Source organism: Perca flavescens, chromosome 21 (genome assembly GCF_004354835.1).
Source record: "Perca flavescens isolate YP-PL-M2 chromosome 21, PFLA_1.0, whole genome shotgun sequence".
Lineage (NCBI taxonomy): Eukaryota > Metazoa > Chordata > Actinopteri > Perciformes > Percidae > Perca > Perca flavescens.
In genome coordinates this window covers 20318821-20342574 of record NC_041351.1, presented here as the reverse complement: position 1 = coordinate 20342574, position 23754 = coordinate 20318821, and the positions used below count along the sequence as shown (strand labels likewise).

Sequence of the window (23754 nt, the reverse complement as noted above, 5' to 3'; positions counted from 1 at the left end):
TCCTCTCTAAAAAAGACCAATATCACTATTTAAAAAAAATTAACTAACTAAAAAAAAAAGCCCGACTCTGAACCCAGTGTATCAGTCTGTAACCCTGCTGGCTTCCTGCCCCGTGGACACAGGGGCTGATGTGATGTGTCATGTTGCTGGAATCTCCCACAGTGGCGTCCCATTGGCGCGTGTTGTTTACCCCCGCGCTGAGGATGATGGGTAGCCGCCTCGTCATCTCAAAACAATGAAACTGCAGGGAATGGAAGTGCCTGATGTTGCATCATGTTGTTGTTTTGTCTGTGGAGCTTTTAGGGCTAATGTCTCTCTATCCATCACACACACACACACACACACACACACACACACATTACTGTCCCAGTGTATTTGGTTTCTGTATGTCTGAACGCATGATCCTCCACTGAAGCTATTAAGACTTGAAACATGAGGAAACTTTAGAGGGGAGGAACACGGAGGGAAGAAACATGTATTTTTTTAGTCATTATTTTTCTACATGGACCTGAATGTACTGTATATTTAGGCCTCTTTCACGCTGCCTGCGTGGCGTGAGCGTGTCAGCTACGTAGCGCGTCCGTTTTTTTTGTTTTTTTTCGGCTTCCATGTTAACAAGTTTGAACTTTCACACTGCCTGCATGACACGCACGTAAATGCGTGCATGCTAGAAATAGGACCGACGCCTATTTCACGCGACACGCAAGCGTGTTGGAAGCGTTTCCAGGCAAAATAGAATAGGAAAAGATGTTTCTGTGTCATTTTGACACAAATACATTTAACAAATGACATGTTGATGTTTGAAAGGTTCTAGGTTTTGACATGAATGCAGATATAAATGTAATTAATAATTATTGATTTTCAAATATTGCACCTGTCAATACAGAACGAAATATTCTGTAGCCTATGTTGCCGTCAATACTGCCAACGTCTGTGCTGTAATCAAATCAGTATATATTTATGTTTAACATGAAGTATACTACTGCTTGAGTGCATTTTATCAATGGGAAACATACTGTCCATGTGTACAGACAAGGCTAGCAGCAGCGGCACCGCGTCACGGCACCTTTCTGGTGTGAAGAGACATAGAAAACGCCACGCAGCCGCCACGCAACAGAAACACCACGCTCCTGCCACGCAGCCGGTGTGAAACGGGCCTCATTCTTTAAAGATACCTGTGTATTTGTCACGCAGATGACAGAACAGAATAGTTTTTATACAGTTTGTGATAACCACTGAGCGGATGCCATATCTAAATGTCCTGACATGACAGAAGAAGCAGCTGGATTTGACGTCGCCTAACGTGGTCACTTGTGCTGCTTTGGTCCACCACCGAGCGAACAACCTTGCACTTTATTGTGATGTAATCCTGCACATTAACTGCTCCAGTCTATGAAATGTCACTGTGTATGGAATATTTCCTATGGTAATACTAAAATAAATGTTGCTCATGTTTAATATTATTTTATTCACTTGCTCAGTTGTCTTATTGACATACCAAAGACACTTAGCATATTTCTAGGTACTAACGGATGCTGTTGGATTTATTAAAAATTGTGTATATTTTGAGATATCAAGGGGAAGGGTGTTGCAGTTTTTTTTTTTTCAAAAGTCAAGGGGCCAAAAGAAAATATTGTTAAGGCTGAAATATAACATTATATTATTGACCCCAATAATGTCCATACAGTCCAGTATTTACATGTCTTAAACAATAACCAATATGGATTTCTGAGGTAATAGTAATATCAATATTTGAGTTTTCAAATTCAGATAAATGTATATTGGTCGATAGTGTTTTTAGTTTTTAGAACAAACTATGGTAACACTTTACTTGAAGGTATCGACATAAACGTGAGATGACACTGTCATAACCATGACATGACACTGTCATGAACGTGTCATAAACGTTATAAACAAGTCATAAACATTTATGACTTCTGTGATTAAGTATCATTCAGTTTTTTATCATGACAAGTTGACATTGTTTGGTTTGTCTTGATTATGACAACATGACATTAATCAAAGTGACATTACCAGAAGTTGTCTTGGTCATGACAAGTTGACATTACATTTGTTTGGGATGTCTTTGTAATGACAACTTGACATTAACCAGGATGACATTACCAGAGGATGTCTTTGTAATGACAACTTGACATGAACCAGGATGACATTACCAGAAGATGTATTTGTCATGACAACTTGACATTACATTTCTTTGGAGTGTCCTTATTAAGACAACTTGACATTAAACAGGATGACATTATGTCAACTTGTCATGACCAAGACAACTGCTGGTAATGTCAAGTTGTCATACTCAAGCCAACCCAAACAATGTCAACTTGTCATGACAAAAACCGAATGACACTTAATACCAGAAGTCATAAACGTTTATGACACGTTCATGACAGTGTCATGTCATAGTTATGACAGTGTCATGTCACGATTATGTCGATACCTTCAAGTAAAGTGTTACCCAAACTATTTTGATAGTGATAAATCGATTTGAATTGTGACCAAGGTACATAGCGAGCGGGACATTTTACTATTGATAAACTTCAATGCTCTCTGGTGGACAAAATATCGGAGAAAGTTTTAAAATGACCTCAGACCTAGTTCCCATTAGTGTACTGCAATTTCTTGTTATTTATTGGCCATGTTCACCACTACGGACATATGATACATACTGTATGTGCCTGGCGGCTTTATCGGTCTAGCTCTAATTCAAACTGATTTCATAAATAGAAAATAGAAAAACTTTTGAGACTTCTCCTGAATCTACAAATTCCATGAATGTCAAATCATTATTAAATAGTCCTTTATTCACCTGCAGAAAATATCTTCCATATATGTGAAAAAAAGAGGCAAAAATTTTGTATTTTTTCCAATGGTACAAACATACTTTATTGTACAATTAATTTATTGGCAAAAAAACAATCAGACCACCAAAATAACTTAAAAAAAAAAAAAGAAACTAATGAAAATGGAGCGACAGTTATTTTTGCTTTCTCTCAGCAAGCACCAAAATTGTTAACAAGAGGAACGAAAAAAGTGGTCAAAGATTCCATTTGAATACTAAATTTAAATAGTCTTATTTCCAGTCTCTTTTTTTTTTTTTAGCAGAAGACATGATTAAAAACAAAACTATTTGTTCAGTTGCCATCAGTTTGTACAGTGATTCAGTAGGTTTACAACTATATTCATGTACATGAAACATTTCTTAAAAAGGATGGTATAATATACTCCGCCCGCCTCCCCAGGGCAAACTGAATGACTGTCTGCAGTGTCTTTTTGCATCACCATTAACATCTTTAATACAAAACAAAAACATGTTTTTATCTAATAATTCCTGTAGCTTCAAGTTTTATTTCCAAAAAAATAAAATTAAATAATATATCTATATATAAAAGACAGTTTTTCCTTGTTTTTTTTTTTCTTCTTATAAAATAAGTCTCAAGATATATTGCCACCTGGTTCTGATGCGTCCCCCTCCCCCCCCATACCCAGCAAGCCCAACCTGTTCGAGAAAAATAGTGAGCATGTGAATAATGTGTCTTCAGTCCTCTCCATAAAAAGCTAAACGACCAAATTTAAAACTCTTTTTAGATCACACCTCTAACCAACCCATCTCGGTTCTACTTCGTGCGGCTTCACGTCGTAAGTTTTTAAGATTGTTCAGGTGTGTGACTTGTTGCAATAGCCCCTCCCTAGCTAAAACCTTGTCAAAAATACACAGAAAAAGGCGCATTGGTGCTTGTGACCTACCACACCCCATACTGTACCTTTTAGAAAAAAGAAAAAATCTCAATACTGTACAGTAGTTAAGGAGTACAGCAGTTTGTAGTTTTTACAGCAAATATCCAATTAAACAAGAGGGGGGGAAACAAACTGCAGAAAATCATTTCTCTGCTCATAAAGTATGTACAGCTTTTTTTTTTTTCTTCTTTTTTTTTACATCTTTCACTTTCATTACAAAAACAGTATCTAAGTCCACCATTTCTTACTTTGTACAGTACTGACAATGAATTCCATCTCATGGCTGAGGGGCAGTCATGAGGGTGAGGAACAAAAGGAAGAGAGAAAGTGAAAAGTACAGGAAGGGAAACCCTTTGGGGGGAGGAGGGGGGGCGAGGATACAGGCAGGACTTAGTTCAACCTCTGCAGCATAAAAAATAACAGACGACTCGTGTCACAGTTCACAAAAAAGGTTGTAATATATGTACAGTACACGCACAACCTTTTAACATCGGCCAGCTTGAAACGGGCACAATACGCTTCGGTCAGCTGGACCATCGGACATCAACAGTTCATCCCTCCATTTTCTGCAGGCTGGGTGGGGGGTAAGGAAGGTGTGCACATTCATTAGGAAAACTGAAGATGGGGAGGTGGCCCCCGTGGGTGCAAGGATTTGTTCTGCGGGTCTGGACATTGTTTGCAGAAAAATATGACCAAACTCACGGTCAGTGGCACCCACGCCCTAAAACACTGTTGAGGTTTAAATCCAACCGATAAACCCTGTCGAAACAAACAAATGAGAAAAGAGAAAAAAAAAAAAAAAAAAAAAAAAAAAAAAAATCGCAGCCTCCCACCCACCCTATCATATAAAATAAAAACTCTATATATGTGAATTGTTGCAGTCGCTGTAAAATGTACATTGCTGTGAAAACTGTCCAGAAAGAAAAAGAAAACAAAAGTAAAAAGACTCCTGTGAAGATATGTTGATGCTTGTATTACGATTCATCGAGGGGAAAGAAATATATTTACTCTCTGCAAAATAGATACAATTAGGACAGGGTATTTAGGGGAGGAAAACAAAAAAATAAAAAAATAAAAATAAAAAGGTACATCGTGTCAACTCGCTTTTAATTTTTTAGCCACATTTAAAATTCTTAAAAATATTCATAAAAAGGCAAAATTCTCAGTCCCCAAAAATATTGTCATAGACTAAGAAAGAAATATTTTCAACCTGAAACACTGCCCTTCCACCTTTTTGTACACAATTGGCAAAAATATATAGATATATATTAACAGCAATAACTTACCATTGTTTTTTAATTTATTCATTTATTGACTTCTAAGATTTATGTTGCATCTCCCATAGGAAGGAAGCTTCAGTTCTTATTTTATACATCACAAAAATATTTAAATAAAAAATAAAAACTTCTAAAACCCCCAAAGCCGTAGTCCCGCCTCGCTCTCCTTTCATGGCAGTTGGTTGTTTGGGGCGACTGATCAGAGCGTCAAGACAGAATGGAGTCAAGGCTATACAAGGTCTAAACTGTTGTGGTTAATGTTCGTTCCCAGCTCCTGGTTGTTGTTATTGTTGTTGTTGTTGTTGTTGCTATTATTATTATTATTATTATTATTTCCACCCAACATGTCCGACTGTCCCCCCTGTCCACTATGCATCCCCGTCATCCCACTCAGCTGGGACATGATGGAGTTCTGGTCCGAGCTGAACTGACCAGGATCTACAGAACCACCTGGCTGCTGCTGCTGCTGCGGAGGTTGGGGCGGTGCCATACTCGGGTGATGTTGGCTTAGGTGGCCCGGGTGCGGCGAGCCAGTCTGGGTCTGCGGGGAGATGCGGTGGGGGGAGGGCTGCGGTTGGGAGGAGGGCTGCATGCGCGGGGACGGGCTGGAGTGCGGAGGCTGCGACTGCGGCCGCGGCGAGGGCTGAGGCGACCGCACCTGGCTGCTGAGCGACCCTGCTGGACCCAGGCCCCCTTGTCCTTGGAGGTGGGGGTGGGGGTGGGGGATTGCGCCATCTGCTGCTGGGGGCTCATGGGACTGCTGTGCTGGGCTGGAGAGCCCCCGCCCAGATGCTGCTGCTGCTGCTGCTGCAGGAGCCTCTGGTGGAGGTTCTGGTGAAGCATGCCTTGGGACGTCTGCGGATGTGGATGTGGAGGCCCGCCCCCCCCTCCACCAACTCCACCTTGTGGTTGCTGCCCCTGCCCCGGTCCGCCTTGTCCAGGCTGGAGCGGAGGCCCTCCTGGGCCTCCACCGGGCCCTCCGTCTTGTCCTTGAAGCCCACCCATTGAATTTTGCTGCTGCTGCTGCTGCTGCTGTTGCTGCATCTGATGCTGGATCCTTTGCTGGAGCACTGCAGCTACTTGTGACATAGAGTTGGAGTAGCCTTGCTGTTGGCCTAGCTGTCCTGGCCCGCCCTGCGGTCCTCCCTGCTGCTGCTGCTGCTGCTGCTGGGGACCCCCTACGCCTCCACCCCCAGGCTGGGCTTGGGAAGGGGGGGGTATCCCTGGCTGTCCCTGGCCAGGCTGCATGAAACCTTGCTGGCCTTGCTGCTGGAGTCCTTGAGGCTGCTGGAACTGCCCGTGGTTTCCCATCTGTTGTTGTTGTTGCTGTTGCTGTTGTTGTTGTTGTTGTTGTTGTTGTTGTTGCTGCTGTTGTTGTTGCTGTTGCTGCAGGTGTCTTCTCATCAACAGCTCTCTGAACTGTGGAGTCATATTGGTAATGTTGCCTTGTTGACCTGCTTGCATTGCTCCCTGCTGTTGTTGTTGTTGTTGTTGTTGTTGCTGTAATGCAGCCATTTGCTGTTGCTGTAGATTCCCAGGCAACATTGGACGCTGTTGTTGCTGTTGCTGCTGCTGCAACTGCTGAAGCTGAGCCATGGTGGGCATATTCCCTCCCCCTGCTCCGGCCTGAGCCATGTTCATCCCTGGCTGGCCGGCCTGGTTCACATTAACCTGCTGTTGCCCGTCCATGGTAGCCAGCTGGTTAGCCCCAGGCCCTCCTATGCCCGGCAGTACTCCGACAGCCCCTTGAAACCGCACACCTCCAGGGCCCCCTTGTGGAGGCCCTCCTGCTCCTCCTGGGCCACCCTGATACCTGGCTGCTCTCTGCCTAATGAAAGCGGCCATAAGGGTTGGGTTGGAACGAAGGATGTTGAGGACTTGCTGCTGCTGAAGGGGCGAGCTGGGAGAGCGCAGTGTTCTCAGGAGGTCTTGTAGTGCTGCCTGGGGTTGGGCTCCTGATGCAGCTGCAGCAGCTATTGAGTTGGGTGCCCCCGCCGGCCCTCCCGATACACCCATTACCTGCATTAGCCCGCGGTTTCCTGGTGGCGCTTGTTGCGGATTCATTGGCTGCTGCTGTTGCTGACCGACTGCGGGCTGCTGCTGTGGTGCCATGTGACCCATCATGCCTGACCTTTGTTGTGGGTTCATGGCTGGTCCACCGGCACCCCACTGCTGGTTTGCGGGCTGTAGCTGTCCACCACCTCCCTGCTGAACTTGCTGGAGCTGCTGCTGAACTTGGGGAGGCAACTGCAACTGAGGGCCACCTTGCTGCATCCCTGCTAGCATTCCCTGTTGCTGTGGGTCTAACATAGTCCTGCCGACAACTCCCTGAGCCTGGGGGGGCATGCCCTGGGCCCCAATGTGGGGCATCCCCATCTGGGCCTGGGTGTTCGGGTGGTGAGGATGTGAGGGCATCATGCCCCCCTGTCCCAAGCCACGTATCTGAGCCTGGGCCTGAGCCATCTGTCTCTGGGTCTCTGCAAGGCGCTGGATTTTTAGGGCCGTCTCTACAGCAGCCAGAGGGGGCCCTTGCTGCTGGCCTTGTACAGGCAACGACCCCTGGCCCTGGTTGGGCTGCTGCTGCTGCTGCTGGGGTGGGGTGGCTGGACCCAGTCCAGGTTTGCCCAGGGACTGGTGGAGAGGAGATGCCCCAGGTGGCCTGGGGTTGTACGGAGGCAAACCACCAGGGAGCTGCTGCTGCTGCTGCTGGACGTTTGGAGGCTGCTGCTGGAGCTTTGGCACCATCTGCTGCTGAGGAGAACTCATCATTCCCCCTCCGCCTCCCCCGCCCACTGGCGGATACTGATGGAGATGGTGTTGAGGGGGCATGGCACCACCTTGCTGCTGAACCTGCTGTTGCTGGCCTGGGGTTCCCATCCCCCCCATTCCGCCCATCCCCACTCCTTGCTGCTGAGGAGGTGCAGGCATGTTACCCTGGGTGGGTGTCTGTGGGGTAGGGGGCTGCGTGCCCACAGATGTAGGGGTACCAGGAGCAGTTCCTCCGTTGTTGGCTCCTGGAGAAGGCAGGCCGTTGCCCCCGGGAGCTGCTCCGGGAGCGGGCTGGCCCACTCTCTGCATGCTGGCCATCCTCCTCCTTAGCATCTGGGCCTGCTGGAGCCGGTGCTGCAGCTGCTGCTGCCGCAGCTTGTGCTTGATATTTAGGCAGAACGGAACTGGGCACTTGTTCTCCTGACAGTGCTTAGCGTGGTAGCAACACAACGCGATAAGCTGCTTGCAGATGGGGCAGCCACCGTTGGTTTTTCTCTTGCAGCTTTTTGTGTGCTGAACGACGCGTTTCATCTTCTGGCAGGACGGCAGCGAGCAGTTTGCGTTTCGACACTGACAGGCGTGGACGAGGGACTGGATGCAGCGCTGGATGCTAAGGCGCCGAGAGTCTCCGGGGCTCTGAGTGGTTGCGGCAGCCTGGTTGCTGCTCTCGTCATCCAAACCGAGGCCTAGCTTCTCCATCTTGTGCACGTGGCCCTTAGTGTTGTAACACGTGATGCAGAGGTCGTAATCCTGTGAGGCATGACATGAATGACGGTTAAAAAAAATGTTAAAGACGCAACACGTAGCAGGCTTTACATTAACGTCATAAATCCAATAACGAACATATTTTCTTTTGTCACAAAACAACCCTTCCTCCAACTCACCTCACAGACGGTACAGTGGAAACGAGTCTCCACGTGGTGCTTGCACTCATTACACGTGTAGACGAAGCGGTCCTGGCTTTGGTTATGCAACTCTACCAACATGCACATGGAGCTCCACAGGGACCTCCTCAGGGAGCTGAACTCCAGGTGTTTGTCCCGGGCCAACGTCAGGAAGGCGTCACGGCCGTCCATGAGGTCACATGCCATCAGGGGATCTGGGTCTACAATAGGGGGCAAGGCATTTGCCATGGGTGCTGCGATAAGCCGGATCACAAAGAACACCTAGGACAGAAAAAAAGAGAGGGGCAAACACATGAGGGACAAATGCGGTCTTTCAAAACCAATTTCAACTTTAAATCCAGACACTCATCCATAACTCAGCTTTATTCTAGTCCACTCATCCCACTCTTTCAGCAAGTTGCTTGAAAGTGATAAGATGCAGGTATTTCAATAGTTATTAGTGATATATATCTTTCGTTTTTTACCATGTTGTTCCATACCTCCTTGTGTTTTTCCATAGTGGCGTAGAGTTTCTGTGAAAGGTCATTTGAGACATTGGGCATCCCCGGCTTCTTCTTATTGGCTCGGCTAAGGCTGCTCTTGTTCTTACTCGTCTTCTTGCTGTTCTTCTTCTTTGCATTTTTACTGTCACCTTTTGTGTCCTGTACAAGAAAGAAGGGGCACATCAGTGATCACCTGATTAACAAGCTCAAGGGATTACATACGGATGAGAAACCTTTCAAAATGCCAACCTTTCTTTAACCCCTCTCCCACACAGAACTATACCGTATATCTCAACTCTCCAGGACCATTGTTGATCATAGCATTCTTACATCAATACTCTCATTGGAAGTGCTGTTCTCCTCCCTTTTCCTTTCCTCCTCCTCCTGCTCCAGCTCTTTGATGCTCTCCTCCAGAACATTGGGCCAAAAGTCGCCCTCAAAGTAAGGCAACTCTTTGGCGCTGGTCAAACGATCCTCTGTCGCCTGCTTGAAGACATCCTTTTGGGGTAAATTGAAGAAAGAAAAAAAAAGTTAGTGTTTTATACAGATTGTATCCAAATCGGTTATTACTATCAGCTATACTGTTACATGTACAGTAGGTCCACTGAAGTTGATCTTTATTGCTGCGCTACACATACTGGGGATTAGAAAAGTACAATTGTAAAAGAAAAGATCCCTGCCTCAAATCCTGAATCTCAAAAATGACCATTCCCCCAACACATAAAAATAAAAGTTGAATAATGCCTCTCTACCTTGTAATCGTGCACTATCCGCTCTGCCACAGCTTTGTCTAACATCTTCTTGTACCACTCTTGGAGGCGTTTGGGCTTTGGGATCTTCTGATCTGCAGGGTGACAGTGGAAGATGTAGTCGTCCCCTTCACTAGGTGGGCAGGCCCAGATGTGCCCAGTGGTGTAGCTGAGGGATACGATACGACAGAGACCGTATAAGCAAAAATTATTTACAGGCAAAAGTAAGCTTTGTGATAGGAAAAGTCTGAATAAAAATTGCATAAGTATTCAGATACTCGCGTCCAAAATAAAACGTTATCTGTGAGCAGGAGCGCTCACCCCAACTTCCGGACATATTCCAAGTAGCCGATAAGGACTTCATGGTAGACTGCTGTTCTTAGAGAGCGAGGCCGGAAGAAGTGTACACTGTCCAAGTAGGAGATGTATACTCGCCTGAGTGGGTGAAAGAGGAAACAATGCTATATCACAACAGCTGAAATGTAATTTAAAATTGATCTTTTAAAAAGAGCATTTCATTTTTAAGCGAAAAAAGAAAAAAGAAAAAGAAAATAATGTTTCTAATATGGTGATGTGCTTACCTCTGGTTGGGCTGAGGGCAGTCGGATCCGTACTCTTGAACATGCATACCAAAGAAGCAGACGTCTGAGCCGTCAATGTCCTCGAACGCAAAAAGGGCTTTTGTTCTGTATGGGAAAGACTCCGACATCTCTCCACTGTCCACAAATCTGTAGACGACAAAAAAAAACTTTACTTACTATAAAATAGAGAAACAGAAAATATATCACCATTCAAAAAATAGCCAATGATTAAAATTAAAATGAGAAAACAGGACAAACTGAAAATATTTGATCTGAGTACTAACACGTTTCTTCCACATTTACATATAACTCTTTTTTTAAATACAGCAGCCATGTTTCATGATTGATGAGGACACAGGTTTAACCTTGCTGGGAGGTTCCATTGGATTGCAATTTGCCAAATCAGTTTGGACACAAAAATGTGGTTGTAAGCAAACTAGACATGCATCTCCAACTCCAACAGGTCTTGTTCTTGTACCTGGACTTCATGCCTGGTTTGACCTCCACCACTTTGTCAGAGACGTGGACCACGCGAATGAAGACTTCTCCGGCGTCCGTGTGGGGCTGGCGCTTCAGGAAGTCATTCACCCTTGCCTCTAGGTAACAGCCTAACTTGGTCTGGGGCAACCCTGAAGGGGTGAGAGCAAAACATTCTTCACTTTAGTTTAGATCACTGTTTTTTTCTTCCCGTTTTAACCTGTATTCATGAGTTTCAATTTGTTTCTAGTTACATCTTCTTATATTTCCAACACATTGATTTATATATGCATTATCTTTGTGTTGCACTTTGGGTCAAACTTGGTTGCTTTAAAAGTGCTATATAAATGACAAACTTGAAATTTGACAGCTGCTAAAAACAACAGGGAGGAAATAATGGAAATGAGAAACCTGCTTTTAGAATTCTGTTTAATCCAAATATGTATATAAAGGGACATTGACCAACATGGGATTAATGTGTGACAGCAGTCTTCTATGAATTAGGGGTGGTACGGTTCATGAAAAAACATTTGAACCGCTCGGTTCACTAGTCTCGGTTCGGAGCGTGTGCGTGCCGCACGGTTCGTCAGTACACTGTTAATGTGCCCTACCAACTTACTGCCGTAGTGCCCACTTTCGACACCTATGTTAAAACACTTACTGAAAATGACGAGCAGGATGAGTCTGACAAACGCAACCCATGGCAGCTGATTGGACGATCGCGTCACATGGGTCTTGCTGCTCCCGAATTTCAAAACAGACTTTAATGGCGGCTCATTCAGAATACGATCTCGTATTTTACGAAAATAGTTCATTGAAACGTGTTTCTGAAAACATTTTAAGCGAGAAATAGGCCATGCAGTTGCTGAATCGGTCTTCATTTCAGATCGACAAAGGTCAGTTTAAAAGATTTTCGTCAGATTTTGAGAGACACCGAGCCGACCGCTCCTCAAGTGGAGTGGGGTGATGCTGCCGCTGCGGGTCACGTCACATGCAGAAATGTCAAGTGGGAGAGAGGCTGTGTGGGAACATTTTGGATTTCCCGTTACCTATGATGAAATAAAACAATATATAGAACTGCCACTGTGTGCATGTATTGTGCAACATGCATTCAATATGCTAATTTTAGCTATATATCATATGCTGAAGTATATTCTGGAGTGTTAAAGATTAAAAGAAAAAATAACGAGAACCATACAGAACCAAAAACCGTGACCCTAAAACCGTGATACGAACCGAACCGTACCACCCCTAATATGAATGGGGCAAATGAGGGTTGAAGACACGTTCAGTACACTTGATTTCCTGTATGATAGTCGTATCCAAGCATAAAACAGAATATCAGGAGAAAATGGGATAGGACATTGCCACTTACTTTTGGCAGAATACTTGTTCTCTTTCCTGGTCTTGTTTGTCTTCTTTAAGCAGCCGTCACACACAAAACTGAAAAAAAGGAGGTTGAGTCAGCTTAATTACATTTTACAAAAAAAAAAAAAAAAAAAAAAAAAAAAAAAGTTTAGCGAATAACATCAGGACTTCCACATCAATCTTGAGAATGACTGGAATTAGAAATCGCTGCTCACCCCAATGGCCAGATTGTTTCATGATGCAAGACACAAATCTGATGCATCCTGCGCCCACAGTCCATACATTCAACGAGCCTGAAAAAGTGGGACGGAGAGAAATCACATACTTCAGTCCTTGATACAAATTTGGTTTAAACTTCTTTTCCCAAATGCTAATATTTGACATTTGGCGAGCAGTTAACTTACAGTTCAGGGTCCAGTGTGTCATTCTTCTTCTTCTCAAACTGTTCCTTGTTAATCGAGCTAAAATGAATTAAAGATTTATTAGCTTGATGTCTGCCTTTCATGTCTTTTGTTCGGTTTTCTACATGCTACTGTATTTCTGTTGTGAAGCACGTCTGCTCTAAAAAGGAGCTGTATAAATAAACATTATATAGACGAAGTATGACAATATGAAGAACGAGACGACATTGTCAATATACAGCAATAACAACATAATTGTTGAGTACAGGCTACATCATCTGACTCACGTCTGTGGCTGGGTGGGGTCGTCGCCCAGGGAAACCATCTCTCCCTGGATCTCGTTGAAACACTTCTCGCAGAAGTGGTACCTGTTAGCAACAAGCCCAAATTTTGGTGAACTACACCATTCCCCGCAGCACAGTCAATCACAGACAGCGCACAGCAGGGCAGTCACCCATTGGTACGGGACAGGGGCAAGGAAGGGTGCCACAAGCGAAGCAAGCAGGAGGTGGGAGCGCAGGACAGCAGGAAGTCGTCATCGCAACAGCCAGTCATGGTTTTAAGGGGTGAGGGGAATTGGTGGGGGGGGGGGGGTTGCATGGTTGTTCAAGGCAAAAGCAAGCCACAGCCATCGGAAGGGAGGACAGACACAGGTCAAACGGACCAGGAACAAGACAAGACAAACATCCAAGACGACACACAGCAGAGAGCCGAGGCAAAGCACAGATTAGCAATTTGGACATGAGAGGATGAGTAACAACAACCAGCATCACAGCTAACAGAGCAGGAGCACACTCAACGGGAGCAGGACGTGGTAGCCAGGACATAATACAGACACTGAACAAATATGAACAAGTAAGCACAGACAACTGCTCAGCTGTTCATCCATTCAAGCAGTTCATTTTAAAGTCAGTCCTTTCACATTCCAGTAAGGCAACAAAAAAAAAATGTGTGAGGAATCTGAAAGGAACGGACCACCATGTTGAAAGAGCGGTAAGAAAACAAAGATTTTTTGCATTATTGCCGCTTCTTCCTAATAGAAAATGCCCATTCACCGTGTGGTAAGGGAGTGTTAAAAAAAAAAAATACTTTTTCAAACATTCTGTGCTGAGGTGTTATTTATAGAGTAGTTTAATGACACCAAGAACTTCCAGAATGTGGGAAGATAGGACAGACTGTTAAAATGCCAGTGCATTAGGCTAGTGGTTCCCAAATTGGGGTCCGAGGACCACCCAGGGGTCCTTGAGGAGGTTCCAGGAGGTCCCCAGCCAAAAGAAAAAATAAGTTTTACTTTAATTTTCACTATAATTCTATCCATAAGTAGAGAGAATGTATTACTATGTTGGTCATGGGTTTCATACACTTTCTGTAATACAAACATCTAAAAAAATCCCCAAAAATCTATCAGATGTGGGACCCTGGGGCAACATTTTATCAAAGGGGGGTTCGTGGTCTGATTTGTCAGTTTAGGGGTGCTTTGTGTGAAAAAGTTTGGGAACCACTGCATTAGGCACCACATTTAAAAATGGGGAACATGAAGTGAAGCGTTTGGGGGGAAACAAAATTAATCACATGAACACTTGGATAAAAACACGTATCTACCTCAGTATAATTCAGTTCAAAGTGCCCCTTTTTGATTGATCTTTCCCCCACCAATTCTATTATAATCCCCTCCCTCTTTTACGGACCCGTCCATACATCCAAGTCATGCCTCCACCCTTTATAACATCGGCGTTTGACTCCCTGCATACCTGTTCTGGTAGCTGAAGTAAGCAGCATCTCTGGGAATAGTGCACAGCTGCTTTCCGTAGCAGCACAGTGTCTGAGGAGAGAACTCCAGCTGATGGACAGAAACAAAGAAAATGGGATAAAGATTAAAAGTAAAGTTATGTACTAGTAATCTCAGGACCATCAACAACAGTTACTTTAGTCACACCCACCTCAGGTAATCAAGGGTAAACACACACACACACACACACACACACACACGATAGGAAAAAGGAGGACAACGTAAGCGCAACTTTGAGCTGAACCTACATCCACATTCGAGCTGTGTGGTGTGGAGTTGAGCCGATTTCTTTTTGGCTTAGTTTTGTAAAGCGTTATTACAGCTAGTGTAACGTCAAGGGCTACTTTGCTTTGTCTCATTGTCAGTAGTAAACTTTTGGCCTTAGCCTCTCATAATAAGGGCAAATTGCTGTTGTTATTTGTCTGCAAAATCTAAAATAGCAGAGTCTAATGAGAGCTGAAATGTGATAATATAGCGTTGGTATGCACAAAGCCAAATTTAGCTATGAACCCACGTCACCACTTCCATTTTCAGTTGTAAATGATGGGAGTTCCTTTTTGCATCTGAAACATACTCACAACATTCATACGCACCACCTTATCTGGACACACTCTCCAAGTACATAACTTCATATACATCTCATAGGAGGCTCTGTTCCTACAGAATACAGATAAAGTAGTGACAAGCGTAATGGCATATAAAAGGCAGATCAGCCAATGTCAAAAACATTTAACATCAGGCATCTTCCAACTTCATCCAACATTCTCTCTTACCCGTGACCATCTTTACTTTAAGACTTTCTCCTTAATTCTAACAATAACATCGCCCCCTCACCGACGTACATTTTCAATTGAACCCATCTCACCCAAATGATCTAACACTCTGTCTCACCTTCCTCCCACAACAGTAGCCAAGGCTCTGCATGACAGGATCGATCTCCTGCTCAAACACCTCAGCCAGCTTCGAGCAGTACTTGTAGACTCTGGATGTCTTGCGGTTGTACAGCCAGGCGTTGTTAAACATCAGCCAGATGTCATCCACATACTGCCAGGGATCCTGGTACTGACCTACAACCAAAACACAAAGCACAGCATGATGGAATGAAAAAAAACAAAAAAAAAACATTACAAACTAAAGATCTGCTTATAATGTCAAATACAAATAGACACAGAATACATGGGTTTCTCGGCAAGTCATCACGGCTTGCGCACGCAACCAGGGGGCAGAAAGAAGACGTGTTGTGTAGCTAGCTAGTAGTAGCGGCATAGCGTAAGTCAAAATGCCAAGGAGTTGTTGCGTGGTTAATTGTAAAAACCGGCGGAGGTTATGGCTTCAAGCCATAAGAGATTGGGGTCATATGCAAGAGTCAGGCTCCCATTGTATCAATCAGAAAAGTTTGATTTAGCTTGTTGTTGTCCAGCTCAGTGATATCTACCTGTCAGCGCTGTGGTACTCGAGTCTGGACCATAGACAGTTAAAAGGTCTGGATTCGAGACAAGTTTAGACTGCTAGCTAGCTAAAGCTACGTCGATGTTTTGGTAACGTTAGCGCAACAGCGCCTAGCCTACTAAGTAAATATTACGACTGCCTTCGGAGTTTACTATATCTGCGTCCACGTTGCCAAGATAAGACCTGTTGCGTTAGTGCTCCTTTTGTACATAACTTTATTGAATGAAAGATTAAGCTTCGCTCCTCTGAGATGGGTGGGTTTTTGTTACGTTACATACAAAGCTAACTGGCTATAGTTAGCCTACATTAGCTAGCGGACATTAGCTAACGTTGCCGAGACAGTGGCATTAGAGCTTCGGCGAGCTAACCAAGACAGTGTTGTCGCCCTCTCGCCCACAGTCAACCTCTGCTGCTAAAAACAATCAACCTGCAGTGATGTTTTGAAACAAAACATCCTGGCCATTATTTTAAGGCATAAACCAACCATAAGGGTACACTCAGGAGTAACCCTGCTGCTAACACGGGCTACATTACCCTAAAATGATCATTATAGCCATACATATCACAGTAACACTGCAAAATTAAAAACCGACAAATGATTAAATTGTAATCGGTCAAAAACGTTAGCTTTGTAAGACCACAGAGTATGTGTTATATAAATGCCATGACGAAATGAAGGGACTAAGACAATGTGCACGGAGACAAAAATGCGTTTGCATTATCGGACCAGCTCACCAATCTGGCTTTCTGCCCCTGATATGCGCACGCACCCTGTAATGTTTGTAAACAGGAAACCTATAAGGCTGTGTTTACACGAATACGCTCACAGGTGAAAACGACAAAATATTTTATCAGATGTGCCTTTTGTTTAGATGGCAACAGCGTTTTTGGGGCTTGGAAAAGCAAAAAAGTGAAACCACACTCCAGAGTGGAAATTTTAAGAAACGCTCTAGCGACGCGCTCCCGTCTAAAGGGTAAAAAACGCACTGTGCCACGTGTGTGTGTATGCCGCGTGTTTGTGTGAGTGCGTGTGGCAGCGCTTCACACTACCACCTAGCCGCCTGGTGTGCATACTACATTGAATTTCACACACTTTTGCGTCACCATATGCACGCAGATTCCCCCCCCCCCAAAAAAACGCTCGCCTAAACGCGGAATAAAAAGTGAGAATGCAACGCCACTTTCGTGTTTTCTCTTGAGATCGTTTCCGTCTAAACATAGCCTAATATTCTCTGTAACAGCATGAAAAATGGTGCAGTGAAACGGGAAAAAAAATAAACATGCATCTTTATATTCCTTACTTGAACACAAAATCACTTAAAACTTCACCAAATCTCTCCCCAATCCGATTCATCTTTTATTGTGGTCTGTTGGGTTTCCCATGAACGACTAAACCTTGTCATATTAAGCAGCAAGTACAAACCTGTATCCAGCTTTCGCTTGATAGTAGACAAGTCCATGGGGTTCTTCACAATATCAAAGTAGTCCTGCAGGAACACAATGGGCATTTGTTTTAATTGCGCAGTTCAAACTTCAGTCCCAGTTTTGTGAGTAAATTTTATACATGAGTCAAGCAAGACAGATGGAAACTACATCCTGGTAAATATGCCACAAGCAACAGCAGTCAAGATTCTCACAGAGTGAGGGAACTGCACCAAAGACGGTAAAAACGGCGACTGTGAGAAGAACACAGTGACGTGGTGAACACCAAAAAGGGACAGTGTAGTTTATACAAGGCACAGGAACAAATACATCTCCACCTCAGCAGGAATACATACAGGTATGCACAGCAGTTGTGGGTCTACAGGCATTCTGAAGGGCAGAGACTCTGGATCTTGTCTGTAGAGCGATTCGAGTGTGGGCATCAGGGCCTGACGAAGCTCTTCTGGCTTGAAGACTGGGATGAAATAAAAATCAGAGAGGAGAAAGGGCTGAAAGAGTTATCAGAAAAAAAATTCTGTTTCTACACTACTTCCGTTACCCCTTTGGATTCCATGACAAAATAAAATGAAAAACACCCAATTTGGATCGATAATAATTATATACAAGGAGGTGTTAAAAAAGTGCATAGGAGATGAAAAATGTCCTACTTACTCTTCTTTTTCACTGGGGCCTGTGGAGTAGCTGCCTCCGACGTCTCCTCTTCGTCTTTCACCTCCTTCTTTATCTCTGGTTTCCGGTCTTCGGTCTTAATGCTCACCGCGGGCGTTGCCGCCGATGTATCCATGGGAACCCCTTTGCCTCCTTCTCCGTAACACTCCTCCTTTTTCAACTCCATCTTCACAGGCTTTTCCTCCGTTTTGAGGTTGCTGAGCTTCCCTCCTTTGGAGCAGCTGCCGGTGTCGCTCTCGTCCCCCTCATCCTGCTGTTTGATCTCCATCTTGGGGTCAAGGTTGGCGGCTGAAGCGTTGGACTGGGGATGCTGGGAGGAAGTGTCCAGGCTGCTGACCGAGGCTGGCGTCAGGGCCTGACTGTCCCCTGGGAATGAACCCTTTTGGGACAACTAGAACGAGACGGAAACAAACTCAGGCACATGGAAATAGTGAACAGGACATAGCGCTGGGTGAAAGCGAACAAGCAATTCAACGATACTCTCGGCAAGATGAAGGTTTTGAGTAACTCAAAAAGGTAAAAGCGTGGGACAAACCCCAACAATGCAGTTTAATCAGAACTGAGGCAACTGTAATACATTTGGTCTGATGAAAAAGAAAGTGTATATACAGTGTATGGGTAATCAGCAGATTAAAATAAATCTCAAAGACACAAGTTAGTGGTACATGATTAATGGAATCTGTGGAATAGACCCATTTTGGTGTTTGTAAACAATCATGACGTTTTTGTGGGCGGGGCTTAACTGGTGGCAGAAAAGTGACAGTTGTGGTGGGATCTATCAATTTCCCAACCCAAATTAGATGAAAACACGGCCACTTACGACTGGACTGCTAGCTACGTTTGTTCAAAGAAGTTGCAGTTTATCAGACTAAAAGTTAGACTGAAGTAGTAGGGCTGAGAGATTTGTTGGTCGATTTAATTAGCTAATTTAATGGTCTGCTTTGGAAGAATGAGCTGCTCGGCGGGCAGTGAGACTGACTGACAGCAGGGAAACAGCTGTGGAACCAGCGTATTTTTTACTCCGTGAATCAGGATTTATTTCAACCAAACCACCAGTGATTGCTGGAACTGCAGTTTTGGAGAGTTTAATTTTTGAGTTTGAATGAAGTGTGTTTTGGATGAGTTAAGGCAATTAATCTAACTTTAGTCTTCGTTAGGTGAAGGAGAGAAACTTGAATTGTAGTGGGTAGTTACGGTTGTATTTCTCTGTTTAATAAGGATATGTGTACATATATTTCCTTTCTTGAAAGTTTGTGAGTTTATTTTATTTATTTATTTATTTATTTATTTATAAGTCTAAAAAAAAAAAAAAAAAAGAGAACCTGTGGAACAAAGGGAACTTGCTGTTTGAACACATCTCCCAGCTGACTGAGGAGAATGGGGGTGGGTAACGTTAATGTTAGTCGCCACAGCTGCCACCGGTTTCTGGGCTGATGGTGGCCCGGTTGAAAGAATGTAAAAATATCGCACAACCCGGTCCCTACCTAGCTCGACTTCTTCGCTGGGAGGAGAGCGAAGCTAGCTGCTCCGAAGATGGGTTAAGCTAACGTTGCTGGCTAGTAGGGGTGGGGGAAAAAATCTATACATTATAGTATCGCGATATTTTTCGTGGCAATACTGTATCGTGACACAGACGCCAAGTATCGATCTTTTATGACATATGTGTTGGTCAGTCTGTCTGCTTGACAATCCCATTTTGCAGCAATACAATTGAAGTGAGATGAACAAACAGGGAAATTTATCTTTTTCGAATAAACAGATGTTGACAACATTTTCCTTTGGGGACATTTGAAGTTGGAAAAAAAGTAATACATTGCAATATATCGCAGAATATTGCAATATGTTTAAAATCGCAATAATATCGTATCGTGACATAAGTATCGTGATGATATCGTATCGTGAGGCCTCTGGTGATTCCCACCCCTACTGGCTAGTTAGCTAAGCCAGCACTGCCCCTGTTCACCAGTAGGCTGTTTGGCTCATTTTCTGTAACCAATGTAGAATTAAAACATGGTGGAATAATCAAGCTAGCTAATAAACTAGCCAGCTATACCCATGGATGTATTATAAGAAAGTTGTCTCTGAAAAACTCTGGATGTATTGTGATAAACAGTATATTCATCATTGTTTCGGCTGTTTTTCCTGCCACCACAATGCGTGCGCAACTGCAGTGACGTAACTGTGACGTACACTCCAGATTGGTCTATAAAGGTAAACTGGTCTTAATGTTTAAGTTTGTAGGTATGTAAAAAGGCAAAAAAAAAAAAATCACACTGACCGGAGTGCGCGGCATCTGAGCACCATGCGGCGTTGAACTGGAGGCCAATCCAGGGTGAGATGGAGTGGTCGAACCAGCGGAGCCCATGTGCTGCTGTTGGAGGGGCTTGTTGGAGCCGGGGCCCTGGCCAAGCTGGTTCTGCTGGGGGGCTGAAGGCGGACCCAGCTGGGGTGCGTTAGGGGTGTGTGGCTGTGGGGTCTGTGACCCAGCGAGTCTGGGGGGTGTTTGATGAGGAGTGGGAGATCGGCTGTGAGCAGGGGAGGGCGAGCCACGCATGGCTGCCAAATGGGGGATGGAGTTGGGTTGCTGGTTTGTATTAGATGGAGTCATGGAGGGAGCAGGGGCTCCAACAGCTGAGTTGGGACCTCCACCACCCACACTCTGAGGACCCATGGGCCCCACTGTGGCGATGCCACTGGGACCACTGGCTGAACCTGGCTGTGCTAGAGGACTAGCAACTGGAAGAGAAGGAGGAGTGCCCATTTGCGTCTTAGGATAGAAGAGGAGGAGGGTGAAGAGAGAGGGGGCACAGGCAGGAAGGGTGCACAGGAAGAAGATCAATGAAAAGGTATAGTTCAAGAAGAATATTAAGAATGTATGACATGACTTTTAGGATAATCTATAAATTCACAATTTGCATAACAACAATGTTTACTTAGTCCTCAGTGGTTTCATTTTTTTTTTTACTGCAGGTGCTTTTCTATTAAGCCATGACGTTTTTAAGATCACTACATTTATAAATATATTCCATGATCCAAAGATCCTGCTTCAAAAAGTCCCTACTCCAGGTCCCTGGTAGTACTCTCTGATGGCTCCGTTTGTTATACTGGGTGTTCCTGATTGGTAAAACACTTGCATTTCAAACTAGTATCTACAATCCTCCAACTTTAGATGGCATGTAAGTATTTCATAGAGTGTACTACCTAAAGATATTACCTAATGACAGAATCTACTGATTGTAACTTTAGCTGTATCCTTGGAATCCTTCTTATCATACAGAATGCCCAACCTCTGTCCTGAGTAAAGACTTAAGTACAACTTGCCACACATCCCCCTATTAATAAATATCTGACTAACGGGAAAAACAACTTAAGCCACCTTACCTGTGCCATGCCTGCTTGTGCGCCGGATTGGGCCATCCCAGGCTGAGCTGTTCCAACTCCTGGTCCTGAGCCAGGGAACTGTCCCTGGGACAGATACTGGTTCTGCAGCTGATTGACATTAGGCTGCCCCATCCTGGGTCCCACCATTCCCATCTAGAGGTATCAAAGAGCATAGGCAGGGTTTATGCACATTTTCTGACAAGCCATGGGAATGGTTCAAGTAGCATAAGTAAACGGTTTATTTTCACCCTATCTAAATCGTATTTTGACATGCATACTTCTGTGCTGAACAACTTTCAAACCATTCACTCTCAGCCACTCTATGAAAAGACACAGCACAATCAAATGAACTCTTAATTGTGTTTATATGCACATTAAAACAAAACAATGTGATACATGGTGTGTGTTCAGTACTGACCTGGTTGCCAGATGCTCCTATGGGGAGAGGAGGCGTTGACCTCTGGCCCATGGGCTGCATTCCCATCTGATTGAACTGATTCATACCTGCCAAAACAGAGACTGTTATGATACAACACATAACACGTCATGTGGAAAGTAGTGATGCCCCAATCGTGAGAGCGGAAATTGTGATTTGTATTTGCAGATTTAGCTTCTTTTTTTATATATTGTATGTGGGTTGATGCATGTAATATGGAACCAAAGCTTTGGATGTACGGTGTACTGAGCCCAATGGAAATTATACTGAATGGAAACACAACCACATTCAACTGCATAACCCACATGTGCCAATCACTGAGAGAAGAAAAAAAAAAAAAAAAAAAAACAGAGCGCAATTCCTTTTCACCACTGCTTTTCAACAAAAATTAGCACCATTCACCAGCCAAATGCTGGTAAAATATGCAATTGGTTGGTAGATTTGCTTCACTCACCAGCCCAAAAAAAAACAAAAAACAATAGTAATCCACAGTATTGCCTGGCTGGTAACATTTGAACATTCACTAGCCATTTGGCTGTTGGACAAAAAAGTTAATTATGCACACTGATGGCGAGTTTGCTTAGCGGACAGTGGAAAGAAAAAAGGCAGAGAAAGCCAAACCCAAACGACAGGTTAAGCTGACCAATTTAGCTAGCACCCAACCTTATGACTGTGATGGTTAGATGGTAGAATTACATTACATTGTATATTTCAGCTGTCCTTTTAGACTTACTGAAGTCCACTTGTTGCATTGGAGTCACTTGTACAAGTAAACGCATATTGTTGACAGAATAAGAAAACAAGATTTACTTTTTGCGATTCTTTATCCATACTGTAGAGTCACACAGCATTTATAGCCTTTGTTAACGCTGCAACCTGGTGGAGATCCTAGTACACTATAACACAGTCAAACAGACCTATCCTGTAATATAGCTATACCGGCTGCTATACAAAACAAAACAAAACTGATCGATATTGGCCCTCAGTGATGTTCGGCAATCGGTATTGGGGGTCAAAAAAACGTGAGTGGGGCATCTTTAGCTGAAGCTACACTACTATTTATTGAATAGTTTCCATGCATGTGCAGTAGCGCGGTTTCTATGTTGTTGTGCAAAAGTGTGAAGTGCTCCAAACACAATGCCATGTCAACACCAGGGCACAAAATATCACTAGTCAACCATGCCTGTGAAAACTTTGACTTAAATCGTCATTTGCGCTGGTCCGCCCATAAAGTGATGCATTTAAATAAAGCGTCCTGGTTCCCAGTGGTTCTTTACCTGGGCCTTGCATCCTGTTGACCATCTGATTTGGTCCAGCCGGTCGCACCATTGATGGGTCAGGTAGTGGGCCGTCTGTAAAAACAGAGACAGGAGATTAAGAAAATCAAGCTCTCATCTGTGCACAGGAGAGAAGTAGAGGTTTGTACAAACTCTGGAATGTTAAATTTTTTACGGGAGCTTTTTTTCCTACAGTTTTGAGTCTCTCTAAGAAGATCTGTGGGACAGTTAATTACTATTGTGTATAAAATATGAACCAACTCAAGAAACAGACTACTGTATTCTATTCAGAGGACCAAGCATGACTAGAAGAACTGGGAGAAAACACGGGACAAGGTTTAAACCATGGCATGAAAAAAAGTAACAAAATGGGATTCACGTATGTATATATATATATATATATATATATATATATATATATATATATATATATATATATATATATATATATATATATATATATATATATATATACACACACACACACACACACACATATACATACACACACACTTCATTATTAAGTAGGATGACAATGATGATAACTG

At 43.9% G+C, this 23754-nt stretch overlaps 1 protein-coding gene across 1 annotated transcript in view; it reads right to left on the bottom strand.

Annotated features, from left to right (window-relative positions):
• Positions 1 to 4585: 4585 nt before the first annotated feature.
• The window catches only part of ep300a (EP300 lysine acetyltransferase a), a 29731-nt gene continuing 10562 nt past the window's right edge, over positions 4586 to 23754 (bottom strand). The window contains 22 exon segments of the mRNA XM_028567191.1: positions 4586 to 5741; positions 5744 to 8549; positions 8684 to 8965; positions 9184 to 9345; positions 9517 to 9684; positions 9939 to 10104; positions 10257 to 10370; positions 10517 to 10663; positions 10995 to 11145; positions 12369 to 12436; positions 12577 to 12654; positions 12766 to 12822; positions 13050 to 13130; positions 14514 to 14602; positions 15443 to 15618; positions 17424 to 17487; positions 17779 to 17897; positions 18095 to 18503; positions 20391 to 20879; positions 21494 to 21646; positions 21912 to 21997; positions 23207 to 23281. Of these exon segments, the coding sequence (XP_028422992.1) occupies positions 5260 to 5741; positions 5744 to 8549; positions 8684 to 8965; positions 9184 to 9345; positions 9517 to 9684; positions 9939 to 10104; positions 10257 to 10370; positions 10517 to 10663; positions 10995 to 11145; positions 12369 to 12436; positions 12577 to 12654; positions 12766 to 12822; positions 13050 to 13130; positions 14514 to 14602; positions 15443 to 15618; positions 17424 to 17487; positions 17779 to 17897; positions 18095 to 18503; positions 20391 to 20879; positions 21494 to 21646; positions 21912 to 21997; positions 23207 to 23281 (6422 nt within the window). The 3' untranslated portion in view covers positions 4586 to 5259.